At 42.7% G+C, this 20,515-nt stretch overlaps 1 protein-coding gene across 1 annotated transcript in view; it reads left to right on the forward strand.

Annotated features, from left to right (window-relative positions):
• The first annotated feature begins 3,628 nt into the window (after positions 1 to 3,628).
• Positions 3,629 to 20,515, forward strand: part of UMODL1 (uromodulin like 1) — a 45,199-nt gene continuing 28,312 nt past the window's right edge. Inside the window, exons 1-9 of the mRNA XM_040530451.1 lie at positions 3,629 to 4,104; positions 11,266 to 11,427; positions 11,833 to 11,939; positions 13,858 to 14,050; positions 15,005 to 15,145; positions 15,891 to 16,010; positions 17,672 to 17,926; positions 18,098 to 18,210; positions 20,004 to 20,223. Of these exons, the coding sequence (XP_040386385.1) occupies positions 3,927 to 4,104; positions 11,266 to 11,427; positions 11,833 to 11,939; positions 13,858 to 14,050; positions 15,005 to 15,145; positions 15,891 to 16,010; positions 17,672 to 17,926; positions 18,098 to 18,210; positions 20,004 to 20,223 (1,489 nt within the window). The 5' untranslated portion in view covers positions 3,629 to 3,926. The remainder of the gene's footprint in view (positions 4,105 to 11,265; positions 11,428 to 11,832; positions 11,940 to 13,857; positions 14,051 to 15,004; positions 15,146 to 15,890; positions 16,011 to 17,671; positions 17,927 to 18,097; positions 18,211 to 20,003; positions 20,224 to 20,515) is intronic.

Genomic DNA, 20,515 nt, shown 5'->3' on the forward strand with positions numbered 1-20,515 from the left:
ACTTGCAGCAGGAGAATAAACAGAGCACAGTTTCCCTTGATCCAAAAGCCTGAAAGTGGGGAGGATTGAGCTGGACTGCCCTGCGAACGAAGCAGTAAGAAGGGCTCATCCCGGCCAGGCGACACCATGGCCAGGGTCCTTCCTCTGGTTGCTGTTCTCATCTTCTGGGCAGCCATGCAGCAGGGATGGGGAAATGAAATCACAGGTGAGTGATGCAAACCTGTGCAGAAGACCATAGTAGGACAACTGTAGGACAGTTTGGGTTGGGTGTGGGATATCTCCTTATCTGAAAAAAATAAAATAGTGGCCCTCTCTGAAGAGCTGGCAACATCGCAGTGACCGTTTAAGAAGTCTCTGTTGACAATTAACCAAACAAAACCTCACCAAGTCAAAACACAACTTTTGTGCCCAAATCCTAGTCTTCAGGCAAAAGCCTTACCTTTTCCTCTGTGCCACAGGTAAAAGAGTAGGATTGCTGCTTTATGTTCAGGAATGTGCACATTTTAATGAGAATTGTCTTCAAAATAAACTTTTGGAGGAAATTAATGTGGCAAATTACATGGCAAATTCTGAGAGAGGCATAAAATGAGACCGTAGGTGACATGTTTAACTTTCATCTATGTTGTAGGCTGTAATTTTGAAAAAAACAAACTAATCCAGTTGCCAGGTTTTAACTGCTATATTAAATCCTAAATTGTTCTTAATTTCTGGTTTGATTTATTTAGATGAAAAAAGATTGTGATTTTTTGGCTGGATTTTATTGCATTTTTTTAATTAAGTGGTTTTGCGTGTCTCAGTTAAAATCAAAACCATATTTTTAAAAGCTTTGCAAACTTTTCTGTTATTCTGTCAAAACCACATTTTAAAAAGCTGTTGCTAGAGGTTGGGAGTCAGCAGAACCCCTGTTCTGCTGCTGCTTCAAGTCAGTGGCTCTGATTTTAGAAAGAGTTTGAAATGACCAGAGAAATTGGATTCTCAACCCAATTTTTTCTCCACGTTTCAGAGCCTCTGCTTTTTAAAGCTGCATTTGAATCTGCCTTCTGTGAGCCTGTTCCAACAGATTACTTTTGAGGTTATGGCAAAGCAGGAGAGGGGCTCGTCGCTGGCTCTTGCTGTCCTCCAGTGAAAGATTTTGCAGATTTCAGCTCACAGCGACATTTCTGGCCCTTGAGCAGCTCTTGTGAGGTTTCCAGAATTGCAACTAGGTCTGTGGTATTAAAGCTGTCTTTTTTATTATTTTATTTATTTATTTATTTATTTATATTGCTCAGTTTTTTATCCTGCTCTCAGGTTCTGGCTCTGCTCTGGGTTTGACTTTCAGTTCTGAGCAGCCTGCTCCTAACACAGGCTTCCCTCGCAGCCTTTCTCCTGAATGTCTGTTTCTATTAACAAAGTAGGTGCTTTGATGGTTTTTCCTCTTGCTTAACTTAATAAAATTAATACTTTTTCCTGCCAATGCTGAAAGCTGGTGATTGCTAAGATAAAAACTTGAAGCCCAGAGATGACTAACATAGCACTGCCAATGGCAGGGGACTCCTGTCTTCTGCTTTGCTCTTAACTTCAGCTATGTGCTGCTGGAAAAAGCAGCCAGTGTTGTTTGATTCTGCTTGATAGTGCCATAATCCCATAGATGGGGGCTAATGAGAACTGACAGCCAATTTGCTAAGGAGCCCAAATTGATCTAAGCCACATTGCTCAGCAGGAAACTGCTGTCAGCAAATAATTGAATGCTGTGAGTGCCAAAACTTATTTTAAACTGGATCGAAGTGGCGGGTAATGGTAACACTGGTGGTGCTGCACCTTCTCCTGTCACCTTCAGTCTAACCTTTTCCAGGAGGATATCTTTCTGTACCACCGTAGCCATGTCTCAGATCTTCTCTTTTGGCTTTGGCAGCCTCATTCCATAGCTAGTATCAATGTTTAAGTATGAAATATGATTTCATATCTGCTCTGACAGCTGTAGCTTCTAATTATAAACTGTGTCTAATTCTATACCATTTTATTCTCAGTTTCATACCTGTATTTATGTTGCACATTACTGTAAAGCCTAAGCCAGCTCAGCTGACTCTGGAATTTTTAGCTTTCCAGTGCTATGCCTTTGCTGCAGCTTCAGCTCTGCACTGACAACACGGGTCTCCAGTGCTCTCCTTACTCAGCTGCTTGTGCCTTGTATAAAGTGGTAATTAATCACATGCATTGAATACGGAAGAACAGTCCTTGATCTGTGATTTCTGCTCCCAAACCCAGATTTTTTCTCTTTTCCCCTCTCCCTGAGGGATGTCCTAAATTCAGCTGGGGAGGGAGGCTGTGGCTGGATATGGGCTTTCATGATCAGACCTCTGTCTTCCTTCCAGGAGGAAGGCCTTCTGAGTCACTTGGTGAAACCAGCTTGAGGGACATTTTGTGGCCTATGGCATCTGTCCCATGACTTCTGCTGGACTGTCCTTGCACTGCACATACACCATCCTGTTCTAAGCTCTTTTACCTGTCCTGTTCTAATTGTACATATATCATTTGTTTATCTGGAAAGCTAAATGTGAAAGCTAATTCCTAAGAACCTGAATAACTTTTTTGTTTCTTTGTTCAAATTGTTTTTCCACGTTTCGTCTTCTCTGGCAAGAGATAAGCTGTACAAATAATATAAACCGTAAATGCTTTGATTTTATGCCTGTTGTGTATGCTATGTTAGCTTCAGTCAGTGTGTTGACTGGCCCTGGTCCCCTAAGAGCTCTCAGAAATAACAATCCTAGCATACTTGAATCTCTGTAGCTAAATCGTATTTATCCCTATTAAAGTATCTTTTGCTTTGTCTCAAGGATGATAAAGGCCTTTTTAATTCTATCCCATCTCCTTCCCAAATGGGACACGAGGTGACTCAGCCCTATGGCTTGTATAACATCTTATTAAGGGACAGCCTAATGTCTGTAAGATGACTGTAGGCTGCTCAATGCTAATTCAACCCTATCTGTGGTGGTGTTTTCTTTTTACTGCTCCTGCTTAAGTACTTCAATTTTAAGTGAAGCATGTAAGAAACCTAACTTTAATACTCCTCATGACCTGTTTCAGAACCTCAGAAATTGAGTCCCATTCTCAGACCCATGTGAAATTATGTAGTTAATGAACTTATCTCTAACTTCATTTACATTGAAGTTGAGGAACCACAGCAGCTCTCAGAGGACCTGGTCTAATACTGTCTACTACAAATGCAGACAGGCAACACAGAAGCTCCAGGAATACCTTTTGTTTCAGATACCTGAAAGTCCTCCCCAGTGATGTATGAGCACACAATTTTAGCCTAGGGCGGTGTCTGAAGGATGTCTTATTCCAGACATCTCCCATGACTCATCTGCCCATGAGTTGCTCACCCTTCGTTCCAGTTATGGTCAGCGCAGCCAGATGAACCCTTCAGCAGCATGAGCCTGGAGTGGACATCTAAAATGCTTGGATGACTGTGCTCTGGAAGTGCCTATTCTGCTCCACTGTTAATTTCTATTGATGTGTATTAATTTACTTTACACATACTTGAGTTAAATTGCCCTTTTTCTGCTTTGTACCTGAAGGCCCTGAGAGCTCTTTGAATTTTCTGCCAATATGGATCGTTTTATGACTGAAATGATTCCCATGACAAGCAGTCACTACTAATTTTTTATTCTGTCCATTTTCTTAAGTGACATTCTTCCTAACATTAGCCTCCCTGGAAGTCATTCATCTGTGTTGATTCTGTCACTGCTTTCTCATAACAGCATATTTAACTAGATACTGCAGGGAACTTATGCTGCGGGCTGACAAGTTATTACTGATCCCTCTCTTTCCTGTTTATTATTATTATTATTATTATTGTTATTATTATTTTTCTTCTAGAAAAAGGCCTCTCTTTGCTAGGCTATCATCTGTGCAACTATAGCCTGACCAAAAATGTGTTTAAGATGGTTGCCTACCAAAAGTCCTATGAGAAGAACACTTCCTGTGGTGGATGGATCCCCTGGATGGTATGTCCCCGGACATACTATAAAACACAGTATCATACAGTTGAAGTCCCTGAGACCATCAACCTTACAGATTGCTGTGAAGGATATGAACAAGTTGGACTCTACTGCTCTTTAGGTAAATTTTAGTCAGATTAATAGTTAATATAAAAGCTTCTGCTAGAAGAGGATTCACGTAAACTGAGACATGTAAAGGCTTAGTTCAGTGCTGGGAAATATGTTCCTGTTCACTCAAATCAGTGAGTCTGCAAAAATCCACAGTAAACTCAGTCTAACATGGGAAAGAGTAAACATGAAACACTAATGTTCCTGGTTCTTCCTGTTTGCCAACCTTATTCACAAATTCCTGGCCAGTTCCAGGTGACCAAGAAGAAAGCACTTGCTTGTTATCCCTAGAAGGGCTTATTACTTGTCCTGGTTCAGGCCAAAATCTGTGGCCAAGTGGGATAACTCATGCAGCCTTGCTGTGTGCTGTGTCTGCTGTCAGTGTGCTTGCATCTACTCTAGGAGCTTTCTTCTCAAAAGTAATTTAGGATGTATTTACGATAATATTTCCTTTGTTTTGGAGCAAGGTCATTTCCCACGCTTCTAGCTCAGTTTTGGTGTTAATTTCAAACAACCTGTGGCCTTGGCCAAGATGGTACCAACTGTTTTCCTATCAAAGCTACATTAGGGCCCATTTTCTCAGGTGCTTCTTTGGTTATCTAGGGCTAAGTTGTTGAAAGTAGTGAACCTTTTAGTGGATCTGATCTAACTTCTGAGTTATAACAAGACCCTACCTGGGAATCATCTTTGAGTCGAGATGGAAGTTATTCTGACTTCCCAATTCAGAACTAGCAGGTGTCAGCAAGAAATTCCTAATTTTAGCAAGACTTGTGTCACAGGTGGAAGGAATTCCTCGGGGAAAATGGGTTTCCAAAAAGTTTCCAAAGGGTTCCTGTGACAAAGTCCCAATGGGAACTGGTCTACCCAAGTAAGTTTGGTATAAACTGGTATGATTTCAATAGCATTAAAATGGAGCGGAAGCTGTTGTGAATCCTTTTTGATAAAAGAGGAATTTAGTTTTCTTTATATTAAGCCCTTTAAGAACATCTGTAATCAAGCTGAAGTTGTGCTTGGAAAAAAAAAAAGAAAAAAAAAAAAAAACTATTCAGGTAGCATTTTGCCTTAGATTATATGTATTTGAGAAGATTCAAATTATACCCCTGTAACTTTTTTTTTAAATGTTTTTAAAATTAAAAGTTGTATGCTTTTAGTCTGAATTACATTATCTAATCCAAGATCTAATCTCAGATTGATTTTGGAGTAGATCTTGGATTAAATAGGACAGCACTGGATTGTTCCAGCATCCAGCACACTTCTGCAAGACATAATTTTGTCTCCTGTTTTCAGCATGACGTTGCATTTTCTCCATTTCCCCTTTTCATGTTATGGTCATGGGAATTTATACAGTGTCAACACTGTAACAAAAGATCAAAAAGGAAAGGTCCTATTGCAGCCATGGCCCTCCTTTTGTGTCACAGGACTTGAGTGACTCAGTTCTATGGGAATGTCCCCAAACCTGCTCCTGCATTGGATCATATAATGTAATGTGAGAGGGTATGAGGTGTATGTCTTGTCATGGGATGCATCAAGAAGAATGTGTTCATCCTATATTTAAATTGCTTCAGAGCATTAGAAAAATGAACCTCCAAATATTTTTGCAAGGTATTTTCTGCAACATATGCTAGCAGAATATTGTATCTATCAGGAAAATGCTTTTAACAGAAAGGTCGAAGCATAGAAGTGGTTGTTGTGTTGTATTTGTTCTTAAAACAATTTGCTAGAGAAGAAGAAGAAAAGCATAATTAGGCACACATCATCCCTCACTTACCGTATCCTGCAATTGTTTTGTCTCTGTGGCTGTGGCGGAGTGTCAGCCAGGGCACAATTTGACCTGCATTTTACAGTATTTCCAGGCAGGCTAGCTTGACGGGCATAGGACCCACTGCTGATAATGCATGTTTTCCAAGCAGCAGTTCCAGGCTGGGAAAACTCTCCAGAAGATCTAATTAGTGTTGAATAGCAACTTCAGGAAGGTCATTTCAATATACATGCATCTGCATGCATGTGTGCACATATGTAGTGTAAATAAATTAATCCAATGACAAGGTGGAGAAGCAGTTGGAGAAAACTGCTTGTTGATTTCCTAGTACAAGAAAATAATTGTGTCAGCCAGATGTTGAAGGGTGACCAGCTAGTTCTGTTTGCCTCTATTTGCACAAGGAACTCCCTGAGGGATCATGATTTTCAAAGTGTTTCAGAGCCTCCAGAATTCAAGACCACCTTCTTGGGTGGAGAAGAAGGCATCCTGGTAACACTTTAAATATTTTTTTGCGGTACAATTGTATGCCTTTTAAAAGCACCTCTGAAGGAATGTTAGGCTTGAGAAGTGTCAGTGAGTTTTTTTTTCTAACATTAACAAATCTGTAAATCTCCTGTAAAGCTTGGCTGCAGAACTTCTGATCTGCCCTTGCCACATTGTTGATATACACTCTAGGCAAGATTGTCCATGAAATACTGTGGTCACCTTGACTCTTTTTCTGTCAAAGTAAATCTGGGAATATTTTAAACCATAAAAGGCTTTGTCTGGCTTCTAGGTGATTTCTCTGTTTAGATTATTCCAGTATCTTTGCTTTTCAGGGCATTAGTCATATATTCTGTGAACGGTAATGCACTGTCTAGACACAGTCTTAAATAAATGATGAAAAGAGAAACTGGAACTGCTGAAATTACAGCACAGCATGCTGTTAAACTACTGTTATTTTCTTCTTGATGTTATCCATGCTGGCATACTCTCCATCCTACCAGGAGCTGGAGGGTCTGCATGACCTTTCAGAGAAACCTGGTCCTTGCCGCTCCCCTTGCTTTCTTCCTGAAAGGAAACATTTTACCCCTGCCTGAGATACAACAAGCTCTGCTTTTCTTATTATTTACTGTTGGGGCAAAAATTTCTATATCACAAGTCAAGATACTCTGGTAGTTCTCACTTGCTGTCTATCAGTCCATTAGGATGGTACTATATGTATGTGTGCATACACACAAACTACTTTAACTTTTTAAAAATTATGTACCTAAACTCTAAAAAGTGCTAGAATTAATTCTAAAGTTAGAATTAAATTAAAAAAAAATCATTGTTTCCTCTCCTTTTGCCTACGCATGGAAATAAACCCTGTTAATTACCTGACCCCCGCTGCCTTGCCCTGAGGACCACATTTCCATGTGGTGCTCAGGGGGCACAAAGGCCCCCGAACGGGTATCCCAGCAGTGCTGTCCTGGCCTCTGCTTTCACTGCATGTTTCAGTGCTCTGCTAAGCCTCTCTCCAAACAGAGAATTATTTATCACCTCCTGAGGTGAATCCCAGGGTGATGCCCAGACAGCTATTTATCTTCACGAAGCCTGTGGGAGGGAAGGGAGGTTTTCTGCCTTTCACAGCTGCAGCGAGACTTGGATCATATCATTCTGTGTGCCCACTCTGAGACACCATGGGTGTGATTTCTACTCTTTGCTTATATATTTTTATCCCTGGAGTGCCCAATGCTGCCTTCAGCACCACTGTGCTTGGAGTGTGGAGCCCGGTGCCCTCGATGGTGATGGTGAGCAGCCCGCGATTGCTGAGCAGATCACAGAGCTGTGGATCCAGTTCCTGGACCTGTGAAACCCATGTATCTGAAAGGTGGTTATGAGCTTCTTGGAGGAGACTTCCCCAGTATTTTGCAGGATTTTTTTTTATAGGCAGAGGCAGGGTCCAATTCTCCAAGCAGGTTTTATCTGCCTGAGTGGTGTGGTTACTTCTGGTGGCTGGTTTGGTACCCACCTTCTACCATGCTACCTAAGGTGAAACCAGAGAGCTACAGGCAAGAGGCTCCTTCCTTATCTACCATCTCACCCTGACTGATCCCTGGCCAGGAAGACAAAGAGTGCATCAGCGTGTGATGAAGGCTGTTTTTTCTGGCACATATACAAAAAGGCTGAAATAAGAAGGCCCAGATACGTTTAATCTGGAGTTTCTTTATGAGAGAACTTGATTTGCAAAGTTCATTTGGAGAGTGCTTTATGTGAATAACTTCCTCAGATTTTCAGAAAAACAACTGTAAAGTAAAAAAAAATAAATAAAAAATTAATTTCAGGTGTCCCGGTAGCTCTCCAGCAGGGCCGGGACCTTTCAGCCCCTGTGTGCAGATCGTGCATGCTGGGTCTAACTGGGGCAATGGGGAGCTGTGGCATGGCTGTCCCCACTGCTTGGGCTGTCCCCAGAAATTTTGTAAACCCTAATTGCAACCCCCTCAGCCTACTCCTTTCTATAGCAAAGTCCCCAGTCTCCTTAGTAGCCTTTCCTTGCAAGCTATTTGCCCCACTCAGCTCACCACCCTTCGCCTTTCCCAACTGCTCTAAGCCCCAGGATGGCTGTGGGCTCACCATGGGCCCCTGATAGCTTTCATCATTTGCTGATATGAGTGGCACCATGGCAGAGCATGGCTACGTCATGGTGGTGCTGCTGGGATCAGCCCCTTCTGGCTAAATCTCAACAAGTTTCTCCTGAACATGCACAGGCTGCTTTTGTGCTTGGAAGGCTGTGCTCCCCCATCGTCCCACAGCTGTGTCCTTGCCGAATTTCAGCCCCCGGCTCCTGAATATGTTGCAGCGAATAATAAGGCTTTTCATGGGAAAGGGCACTGAGTGTTTGACAGATGCTGAGCCTGCACATCCAGACTCTGCCCTCCATCCCGTTTAAGCCCTGGACAGGGCGGATAACATCCATCAGAGCAGGTAAAGGCTAGCAACGCTCAAAGACCCTGAAAACAGGGTTGTATGATGAAAACTGTCAGTCTGCCTTTGCAACAGGCTTTGCCAGGAACTCCTTCTGTAATATCATAGATTTGTCTCCACCTTCTGATGCCTGAGATGAGTGCAGAGTTTTGGCCTCCTGCTCCGCCACACCTCTGGGTGAAACCCGGAGGCTCTGAGTGTCAGGAGGGAGAGGAAGGAGGTTGCAACTGAGCCAATGCTGTCCCTCAGCACCTATCTCCTGGAACATCCCCCAGCCTGGTGGCTCTCCTGGGGACAGGTTGGTAACTGCTTTCAGTTGCTAAGCACTGAGTGCTGCATTTCTCCTTCTGCACGCTTATGCAGATAACAGAGGAGGAAAGTCTATACTTTGACTGATGGACAAGTTGCCCAGCTTGCTCCCTGGTGCTGGCAGTGTTGCTTGGTTAGTGTCGTAGCTCTGGGTGACCATCCTCAAAGATGATCGAAGTGGAAAGAGTAAATCAAATTTGCAAAGTGCATCTGGCATGATTAGGCAGAAATGTGATAAGAATCCCTCCCAGTTTCCGCTGATGCGAAAATGATGACCTTTAGATTTTAGATAAATGGCTAGGGTGGCACTCAGCCAGGACTCAATAGTGTTTTCTGAGATTGCACGTGACCCATTAAACCGTTTACACCACAGTTCAGCGTGGCAGAAAAGGACCTGGGTTGGAAAAGCTGCTTTGAACTTAAAACCTGCTGGAACTGCACCTGAATCTTAGAGATGAAGAGATTTTTAGTGCTTGAGTCCAGTTTACCAGGGTTCACCTGGCTCATTTAGGGGTGACTGAGATATTATTGTGACTTTGGACTAGAAATCAGGAAGAGGCTTTCCAGCAGTAGGACCTATTTGAGGGAATGACCTGCAGCGCCAGTCCCAGAGTCAGAAGCAGAGGGTCCTGATCCATGCTGGGAAGCAGAACAGGACTATGGGGCTTGCTGGACCCAGAAGTATCTTGAGTCAGACTGCACAGGGTAGAGTTTCCTTATTTGCTGCCCAGAGCTCTTGTGAGTCTAACACCAACTCTACTTGAAAGATGCTCACAGTCCCGTTAAAGAGTACGCTTGCTGATTGTGCAGAGGGTTTACAAACAGAGTCTATGAAATGCAATATAAAAGAGTGTGCAGAGGTGCTGTCCTATATATTCTGCATGCAAATCTTTAAAGTTACATGTGCAAATAGCCTGAATGCTGCTGAGAGGTCTCATCTCGGTGCCTTCACTGTTCCCCAGCTTATGGGTTTTGGCAGGTTTTTCAGCAGAGGTGTGGACCCCTATTATTAAATGAAGCTTAATTTTCTTAATTAACTTTCAGAGACCCTTGAAAAGCATACTGTTGGACCCCTAGAAGGCATAGACCATAATCTTAAAACCACTGCTTGTAATGTACTATTTCTTTATGCAAACATGACTGCATGCCCAGATGCAAAAGTGCCTGAAAATTATACATGTTGAGTTCTGCATGCCATGTGTTGAGCTCTATCCCTAGATTGGAGATTGAACTGAGGATTTGGAGTGCTAAGCATGAGATCTGTTATGGAATCTGCCAAGGCTCTCTGCAATCAGCTCCAGTCTACCATGGACTGGAAGAGAGGGGGACTTGGCCTGTGCATGTGGCAGCAAGTGACAGAGATTTAGTTTAAAACTCGTTGAATTGGTATCATTTGCCTTTTTAAGAAGCTTACTTTGCTGAGGCCAAAAGTCATAGATTCATTATTCCCTTCTGCTTCTCAGAAACCTCAGATTTACTTTTATTCAGAGCCTTGGGATAACAGAAATTGGAAACCCTCAGAAACAGCAGTTCATGATAGATCTATAGCTTGCTATAGACCTTTCATTTGCTGTGGACTTTATTATGTTGAATGTGGTTTTCCCACACTGCAGCCTTCTATGACAGGAGTAACTTTTATTTTTCTCCAGGCTGACTTTAATTGCCTGGTTAATGGATCAAGAATTTGTAGGATCAAAAAGTTGTAACCACAAAATGAATGGAAAAGATTAAATAAAAACTCCTGATTTCTAGCATAGACACTACTTGTTTGCTTTGATCATTATACAGCATTTGGATTAGTCATAGCTGGCACCACGTACATTTTCTGTCTTGCAGTGCTCCAATTTCTTCACATTTAGAATCCATCTATTTATCTAATCTACCATTCTGCCTATCTATCTGTCTATACATTTTTATTAGTGGAAAATTATCAGTTCAAGATTTCTGTAGCAGAAATGTCATGAATGTGAGAAAATTCTGAGAACTTTTACACTTCTGAAATGAAATAAAGACATTTAGGCTCCTGTTTTGTCACCATGAAAACCTCAGAACAGACACACTTCTAAAATGAGGAGGAAGTGTTTGCTATAAATTAAATGGCACAGTTTTATGGAAACAATTTTCTGTGTTTTTGTTCTCCAAAATGTTTTTGTTACTTAGCGCTCAACAGGTCCAGTGTATTTGCCTCAAGACCTGGTATCTGTCCAATGGAGAATATGGAAACCTCTGATTATCCTTGCACGTTCGATGCTGAATGTCCAGGGCTTAAAAAGTGCTGCAACTCATCCAAAGGAGAGGGCTGTGTGGATCCAAAGCCAGAGGGTATGTTACTGATAAATTCAAGACTGCTTCTAATAGAAATGTGCTTATTTTTTCCTTCTGAGGGTGGGAGTGGGCAGAACAACAACTGTTACCATAGCTCTTCATAAAACAAATATGGGAATCTGCCTTGGGTTAGCTCCAGGATATTCGCTTTCAGTGCTTGAGCCTGTGGGGCTGAGCTGGGGGTGCTACAGTTCTTTTGGACCTCACATGGCTTCTCCTCCTCAGCTGATGCTGCTGTCTGCAGCATATGGTGACTGGAGCAGCAGCTGTTTGATGCACACGGGCCCTTCATAATCTCAAAGTTAAAGTTTGCCTTGTTTTCTCAGAGCCTGCCTACAGCTCTGTAGCTTTCTATAGCATCCTACCTCAGATAACTTGGCTGTTTTATTTTGTACACTTCAGAAAGGATATTCTGGTACAACGTGACAGTGCTGGTGAAGATGGATTTTAATGAATTAATCAGAGTGGATTCCCACCTTCTGAATCATTCACGCGTTTTGCACTCCATGGTACGTACAAACTCAAGCACTCTCATGTGTTGTGCATCATGTTCACACCTCTGTTACTCACTGACTACCACTTGCTTCAGCCCAGGAGGGAACCCATGGTCCTCCAAGCTGGGCACCACCTTGCCAGCTGCTCCCCCTGTTTTTTGGCCCTCATATATTCCTGGTTGGTGAATCTCAGCCTCATCCTCACAGGGCTCAAGTAAAATCGATCTAGCAGATTCTATAGTAAATTTTTCAGATCTCTGCCAAGAGGCAGAGAAAGCTTTCATAGTCTGAAATAGTTTTCTTCCTGCTCTACTCCAGCTTCAGCTCAACTAAGTTTTGGGTTTATGACAGACTGTGTCTGGATTTCATGGTTTGCATAGTTTGGTTTTGAGTTGAACCTTTCAAGAGAGAGCTCAGATCCATGACACTGGGAGCTACAAGGGAGGTGGATTCTGCGGCGCCAAAACCCAGTGAGAACCCAGGCTGGTGGTGAGGGACTGTGTCTGGAGCAAGGACATTTCATTGTCACCCCTGCCACAGCAGCAGCGCCCCAGGAGACAGCAGGGAATTGCTTTTTCCATCAGTCGGAGGCTCTGCCTCCTGCGTGGATGAGCAGTGGCGATAGTAACAACATGTGCAGGCCCACAGGGCAGCAGCGCGGCCTGCCTCTCAGCACCCCAGCTGCCACAGGGAGGAAGAATCTGAGGCGACCAAAAAAACAAACCATAACAAGGGTGTGAGGTGTTTGCCCTTCTGGCTCACTTCTTTAAGGAGGGGCCTACAGGAAGGAGCCAGGCTGCAAACTAAACTCACGTTGGGACAAGGGGGATCTCTCTGTCCATTGAGTGGTTTTTAGGAAAGGCATCAATGAACTTGGACAAAGACCCTCCAGGCCTTTTCCCTAGTACATGTCACCACCTCATGGAGAAGACCAGGCTTGGATGTGGCCTTTGAAAGGTACCCAAGGAGACAGTTCCCTATGTCACTCTCTTTTCATTTCTGATCCTCCACAGTTTCCATCTAGGTGTGGGCAAGTAGCAAAGGAAACTTCTCCCATCCCAGTTTAGCATTGACAGGCAGGAGAACATGGATGGTAGCAGCAATGTGGGGATGTTGCATGGATTTAATCCTTCCTCTTACCTGAATTCCCGCTTCTGATACCCTAAAAAAGTGAGAAACCTTAGCTCGGTCCCTGTGTGGTAAGGAGTCGTGCACAGTGATCTACTAAGACTCTTACAGCTGGTCTAAAGCAAGCTATGGCAGAGTTGAACACTCAAAAAATAGGAAATAAGAAATGAAGATTAGCAATGAACCACTACTCAAAGGAATGTTTTCCAGGCCTTGTCTGCTGTACTGAGTCCTAATGCTCAGCCCATCACCACCACCCTTATCTGGTTCCTGACTCGCAGTTGTGATGACTTGGCCAGTCCTAAGGTCTCTCCATGGCTCGCAGTACCAGCCTTCTTCCTCAGTCTACTGCTTTTCTCCCTTTTCTTTCTATTCCCTTTGCCAGCAGTCTTTTTAGTTGCTTGACATGAGGAGTGTTGAACAGCTTGGATGCACTTTAATAGCCTGTCTGAAATATATTCTGCCTATGGCAATTTTGGTGTTTAAGCATTACATGTCAAAGAGACTTTTCCATATTTTCTTGTGTTATATCCTCCTGTCTAAGCATGTAAGATCTGACATGCAGCTCCACACCTTCCTTAAATTGGATTTACTATACTGTAACTCTTTTGTGAAATGTCATGATAAGAAGAGCTCACCTTGCATACATATATAACTAAATGTTACTGCTTTCCTGAATTTTCTGAACTGGTGCTTTCTGCACTCAGTTTCTGATGATAATCATTGCATAGATTATGTCTCATTTATATACAGCTGTACTGATAAAGAAATGAGATACCAAAGTGTTTGCTCACCTGTTTTCCAGATTACTGGTGCATTACAGCCCTTGAATGCCTCTGTGCACCATATCCAGAGTAACCAAGCAGAAATATACTCTGGGACAGTGGCATCTCAGGTTCTTATCGGACTGCATCAACCAGCTCCACTAGCAGAGGTTTCTTCTTCCTTGAAAGACATTGTGAAGCGCGTCTATGAAGTGATTGACACGGATGTGCAAGGTTATTTACTATAATCCTGTCACTGAGGGAAGGTTCAGGGAAAAGGTTCAGGGGCTTCATCCCTCTTCACTTGGGATTTCATCCCTCTTCACTTGGGATTTTGTCTGCACGGCTATCAATTGGCTTTCAAAAACAAAGTGTAGTGGATCTTCTAACCTTTGCAAATATGGCCATAACCCAGATATTATAGGATGAAGAGAGGGTTGTAGTTAATTTTAGAATAAATAGTTTGGAGTGGAATACTTCTGCTTCCTCAAATAAATTTATTTTCTCCTAATAACATAGCCCTTCTTCATATGGAAAAGCAAAGGTATTCAAGTTTGTAGCACAATCGCTAGTTGTATTAAACAGGCTCTCAAGTGTTTGAAGTATTCTTGGGAATCAGATATACTCTGTTTTTATGGACTTGTGATGCTTCCACAATCTTGCATGAAAAAGGGAGTATTTGTTTATTAACCTACTTTTTAAATGTTAGGTAAATATTTAAATGTGTTTGGTTTAAATTAATTTAATCTATTTATTATTGCATAGTTATGTGAATATTTTCACTCCTGAAACACATCCATAAGCACTATTTGTCATCACTTCTATTTCTGTATTTACTTTTGAAAACTCCATCCAGCTTTCAGTGAGATCCCTGGGTAGATCTCCTTCCTCTGCCATGAACTTCTCTCAGGTTTGGATAGCACCCTGGAACTATAAGAGAGAGCTGCTGCTAATTTTCATCTTAACCCAAATAATCTGACTAAAAAGTGATGGGGTTATAACCAAATGGGGGCTAGTTTCAGCGAAGGATGACATTCTGATTTCATTGCACCCACATAAATCTGGAATTGCTTAATCAGAGTTACTACAGATTTAAACAGAATTTATCCTACCCAGAGCAGGTCTATATACACTGCAGATCAATCTTGATGCTGCTGTCAGTATCTGTGTAAGTGTTCTTCTTCTTAGATGTCAATGAATGTTCCTACGCTGAATTCAATGCTTGTCCTAAGCAAAACACCTGTGTAAATCTGGAGGGTTACTACAGCTGCAACCCTGAGCATGAACATGCAGATGTCAACCCTCACCAGCTGAGCACAGGAAAGGAAGGTAAGAAATGTAGGTGTCACTTTGGGAAGTACAGAGAATGTGTCTGCTGGGCTTTATTGTCAACTGCAGGAGCAACTATAAGCCATCTTGCTAGCTGTTTATGACGAAATGCAGTGTATTTATTTAAAAGTTCCAGGCTGTTTCTCATATCTCACCTAGAGCTGTCCTTACTCACCTGCCAAAACTTCTAGCATCAGACCCTGACTACTTCTCAGAGCAAGTCATTCACTGTCAGTACTCCTCGCCAGCCTCCCGGGGGAACGTGATTAGTGACGTTATTTGTACATGAAGTCTCCTTCCTGTTTTGACTGTGTGACTGCAGCCTGGACTCCATAGCTGTCCAGTCCCACCCTGAGCACTGTTAGTGAGTCCTCTGCTGGAGGCAGCTGGATTTCGGTGATGCATGAAATAATTCTTCTCAGCATCAGTTCAGCAACGAATATAGGCATGTACTTACAGCCAACAGACACCAATGAGCCTACTAATAGGCTTAAAGATAATGAGATAAATCAGTGCTTGCAGATCCAATGCTCTAGTTAGAAAACAATTTAACAATCCTTTAATCTCAAAAATTAAGATAATGTATTGCTTTATGCTTGTGTGATATGATAATACATTTTTTTTTCATTTCTATTTATATTACTTCTATTGCTACTTTTCAGCTGGTGAAAATGTGAATGGTATTACTTTGGATTTGCTTTGTTAGGAATGCTTTAACTCTTTGATAATGCTGTTTGTCCCTTAGGCATGGCATTGTCTACTCCAAGCTCAGAACTGAATCCCATTAATGCTAGCAATAGCTCTCCATCTATAAGTAATTCAAGTCTCTTGTCCACAACTAACCAATCTACAGATGCTGGGTGCTGTAAGTAACTTTGGATCTGAATGAATATTGTTTTGCTTTAATTCAGGCACTTTGTGATCCCCTTTTCCTGGGGCTAGTTGAATTACAAGAGGGTGTTCACAAAAGCTGATGGTAGTTTTGGAGTGAATCTCCTCCTACAGAAACAGCAGGAGAGAGGGTCCTGTAATGGGAGACTTGGATCAGGGGCTGTGGAGCTGTGAGGTGACCCCTGGAGAAGCCCCACTGTTACCCCCATGGCTGCTGCTGGAAGAGGTGGGCTGGCTTGAGCCACTGGTGCCTGGTATGCCATTCAAGCACAGGTCCTGTCACAGGTAACCCAAATTGTCCAGCATGAGGAAGCATGCCAGCAACGGCTGTGGGAGGCCAGCACCACTCACTTGTCCCTGGGCTCTGCTGAATGCACATCCTGGGCTTGTCCCGCACTGAGGTACAGGAGGATCTGCCACTGGTGCAGGAGCTCCTGCTGGCCATGGGAGTCTGGTGGGGCACGAGTCAGAGAACCTGGCCACAGCTACCTTGTATATAAGTTAGCCTTTGTGAATGCTCCCCGCTATGCACTACAGCTGTCTGAGGGACTGTGATGGGAACAAAGCCTGACAGAGTTATCTTTGTATCAGTGACTTCAGTCCTTTCAGATGAGAATGGTCACAATCTTTTTTTAACAACATCCTGTTCTTCTTGTGGGAGGAAATAGCTTTAAGTAGTTCTTTGTCTAGTTCGCAGAGGCAGGCTGAATTTTCTTGATCTTCATCTTTATCCACAGCTTCTGATCCAAGCTGAAGCTAGTCCTTCTAGAGCAGGGGTGGCATGGCTTTGGAGGCTTTTGGCACCCACCCGGCTCGGAGGCCTGGAAACAACTGTTTCCCGTTGAAATAACTGAAGAAAACAACCCTTTTCCTTAGGCTAGCCATTAGCATGAAAGAATGGATGTTGTGGCAGCAGCATGCTGTGGTCTCTAGTTTAGTGTGGGGGCTGATGTTCTTCTTACCCGACCCCAGCTGTCTACAGGAGGTGTGCCCAGTCTGTCCTCATCATCTCAGCTCTCCCTCTAGTTGGTGGGGACAGGCAGTCCCTGCCAGAAGGCAGTTCACCCTACCTGATTTAGACACCTCCTCCTCCTTTGAGGAGGGGAATCGTCTCTGAAGGGTTCTGTCTTTTCCCATTGACATGACAATGATTGCACTGGACTAGCATGGCATAAATAGGTAAAATGCTCACCCCTGCTTCGCCCCCAGCTTGTAAAAGCTGCTGTCTGTGGGGTTTTTCCAGGCATAAATCAAGGCAGCCTTTGCCTGAAGAGGTGCATTTTAATGATGAAAGTGACAAGCAAAGCAGGTGTAAATACATGTAGAGTACACAGATTCGCTCTTCCAAACTTATTTCTGCTGCCTGAACCTGTAGCTCACTGGATGGTTATTAGTGTTAATAGAAATTCAACACATAAATATATAGTAAATGAAATAAAAAGAGTAAACACCCAATTAATCAGTCTAGCGGGATGGTTCGTGGACGAGGGAACCAAATCTGTCCTGACATAATGTAAAGAGGAGCTTCCCCTATTGACTGTCAAAGTGCTTGTTTATAAAGGATTTGTGATATCACAGTGCTTTAAAGAAGAAATGTTGCTTTTTCTGTGATGACTCTTTCTGGGATTGCGATAGATCCCTCTGCAATTAGAAACCACCGAATCTTCAGTGTTACCAGCAATAGTTTTGAAATGTCCTGGCATGTCGAGTCTACGCTAAACCATACTTTCCAAGTCCAAGTGTTCAAGGGCGAGGAGATTGTACAAAACCTGAAAACAGAGGAAATGAAAATGAATGTGTCTGGACTGGAAGCAGGCGTGATGTATTCAGTGGAGATCAGCTATGAAGCCTGTGGAAAAACCAGCATCTCCCATCAAAATGTTAAAACAGGTAAACAGCCATGCAGGTGATAGTGGCTACAGATCCAACACTAACACTGTGTTCCTGCTGGCTCTCAGTGCTGGGCTATGCATCTAACATTTTGGTCTGGGTGCATCAGTTCTGACTGGATCTTTTCCTCTTCTGCTTTGTCAGTATGTGTTTTGATGTTGTGTCCTACAGAGGCTAAGATATTTGGTGTTACTGTGAGGATTCTCAACTACAATTTCACTGAAGATTTCCGTGATGCCAGCAGCTCAGCATATGAAGAATTTTCAAGACTGTTGCTTACAGAGGTAATGCTAAAGTATATCTGGGTAATGTATTTTTCTTCAATTTAGAATTTATTTAATGAAATAGAGTATTTTGTGCCTGGCTCAAATGTCCCCTGGAAATTATAATATTGTTTCCTATGACCTTTCTTTATAATTAAAACAAAATCCAACTGACTAAACAGATCAAGCCCTTGGTCTTATTAGCAATGGAGCTTATGAGAATTTTCCCTTACAGAAGAGTAAAGGAATTAGAAATCCAGGCATGCAACAGGGACTCCTTTCCTTGGATCTTTACTTTGGCAGTAAACTCACACTAAATTGACTTGAGGCTTTTTAATGGATTATTGAAATGACATTGCTGGCATTCATTTCAGTGCTGTCCTCTCACTAAGTGTTTGGCTGCTCGCAGAGCTTTTTTCTTTAAGCAAAGCGGTGGGGCCAGGCTTTCTTCTCCAGCCCCATTCATTGCACGCCCACGTGCAGCCATTGTCAATGCTCAGGTGTAATCAGCCATCAACAAAACCTGAGTCATGAACTCTGCTTCCAGCTCTCAGCTTCCCAAACAGGCAGCCTCTTACAGTTTTGCTCTATAGTACAGGGCCCAGACAGAGGAATTCAGATCTTGATCCAAAACTAGACTTTCCCAAAACAAAGGGGGACTCATAAACATTTGTCAATATAAATCTGAGGGGAAAATAAATACATAAATACTGCAACAACATTGGAGCTGTATTTTCAAAGGCAGCCCAGAAGAGGCTCATGAGAAATTGCAACTCAAACCTCCTGACGTGGTTTTATTTTCCATAGCTGCAAATTGCTTGCTTTTGTTGTGCAGGAGGATTTTTGTCAGTGAATCTCCTCTGAGGCTGACGCAGACCTACCTGACATTATGAAGTTGGGAAGGAAAAGGAGTGATGCCTTTCTGTGTTGCTTCTGCCTCACTGGGAGCACAGCATCCCCTTCTCACTTCCTCTCTCCTCTTTTTCTTGCCTCCTCACTCACATCTGAACTTAGGTCAGTTAAACAGCTTGTATGTAGGAATTTTTGGAGCAAACTGGCTGAACGGGAGCAAAGATGAGTTGATTTATGGTGCTGCTCTGCATGCTCAAAGGCATGCTTTGAGCTGGAGGTATGAACAAAAGGCTCAAGCACAGAGATGTTTTCAAGGGATGTGAGGCAAAACTGCTAACCCCTGCACAGCTCATATACTGACACCAGTATTTAATGTTCAGAGTAACACCATTTGTTCAATTCATGTGTCTACTTACTTGATTGGTAATCAACCATGGTGTAATTGTGATACTTCCTTGAAGGTGGGCTGTCTCGAACACATTTTCTTGAAGTTATCCCCTTCATTTTTCTTGCCTCTCACCCTGAGTTGCCTTTGTCATTGGACTCAGCTGCAGGCTGGGCTGGGACTGGTGAGTTTCAAATAACCACCGGGAGCTAAAATTATTCCTGTGCTGGTAAATGAAACATTTCCTGAACCATTGTCTGGCACTACCACCAAGTGGCACATACCAGCCTGCATCCATGCAGTTGGGTCTTCCAATGTACAGTGGTCACATTCAGATTGCCTGAGGTCAGATGGGTACTATTTTAAAAGGTACCTAGGTGCACCAAGGAGACTCACACTTCCGTGTGTGTAAACAATCTTTGAAACGCTTTGAGACTTTTTTTTTTATTTTCTTTTTACCACATTTCCTACTAATGTTGCATGTATATAAACCTTTGAAAACAGTACCACTGTGGTTTTAAAAAATCATCTGTTGCTGCTGGGTTCTGATTGTCACTGCTTCTCTAACTCTACTCAGGTTGTGAATTCATTTCCACCTAACATTACTGCTTTATATGAGACTGGGAAACTGAAAGTGCAGACTGAATCCGTGCAAGCTGGGAGCATCATTGTGAGGCTCAGAGTTGCTGTGCAGGATCCTGAGTTTCCAGTTGATGCCTCCACCTTTGCCCCGATGCTTTCTTACCTGTACAATGGCTCTGTACTTTTGGTGGATCAGCAGAACTCCGCAATAGAAGGTAATTTAAATTTTATTTATTTATTTATTTTTGACAACAGAAGAGTGTTGATATTTTGATCATGCACAGTATCACCAGCATTCTTCCTGAAAAGTACTTCATAGGAAGACAAAGTATGTGGAGTTTAGATGGTTTGTTGGAGGGAAAGCCACAAAAAAGGAGGAGCACTGTCTGTCCCCTGGTAGCTGCAGGCACTGCTTCCCTCCATGGTGTTTAAGGAGCAGAGGAGCCCTTAATTTCCACATTAATTTTCCTTTCTCTCTCTCCTTTGTGAGCTGTGGGAAGTTTGAAA

Source organism: Cygnus olor, chromosome 1 (assembly GCF_009769625.2).
Source record: "Cygnus olor isolate bCygOlo1 chromosome 1, bCygOlo1.pri.v2, whole genome shotgun sequence".
NCBI lineage: Eukaryota > Metazoa > Chordata > Aves > Anseriformes > Anatidae > Cygnus > Cygnus olor.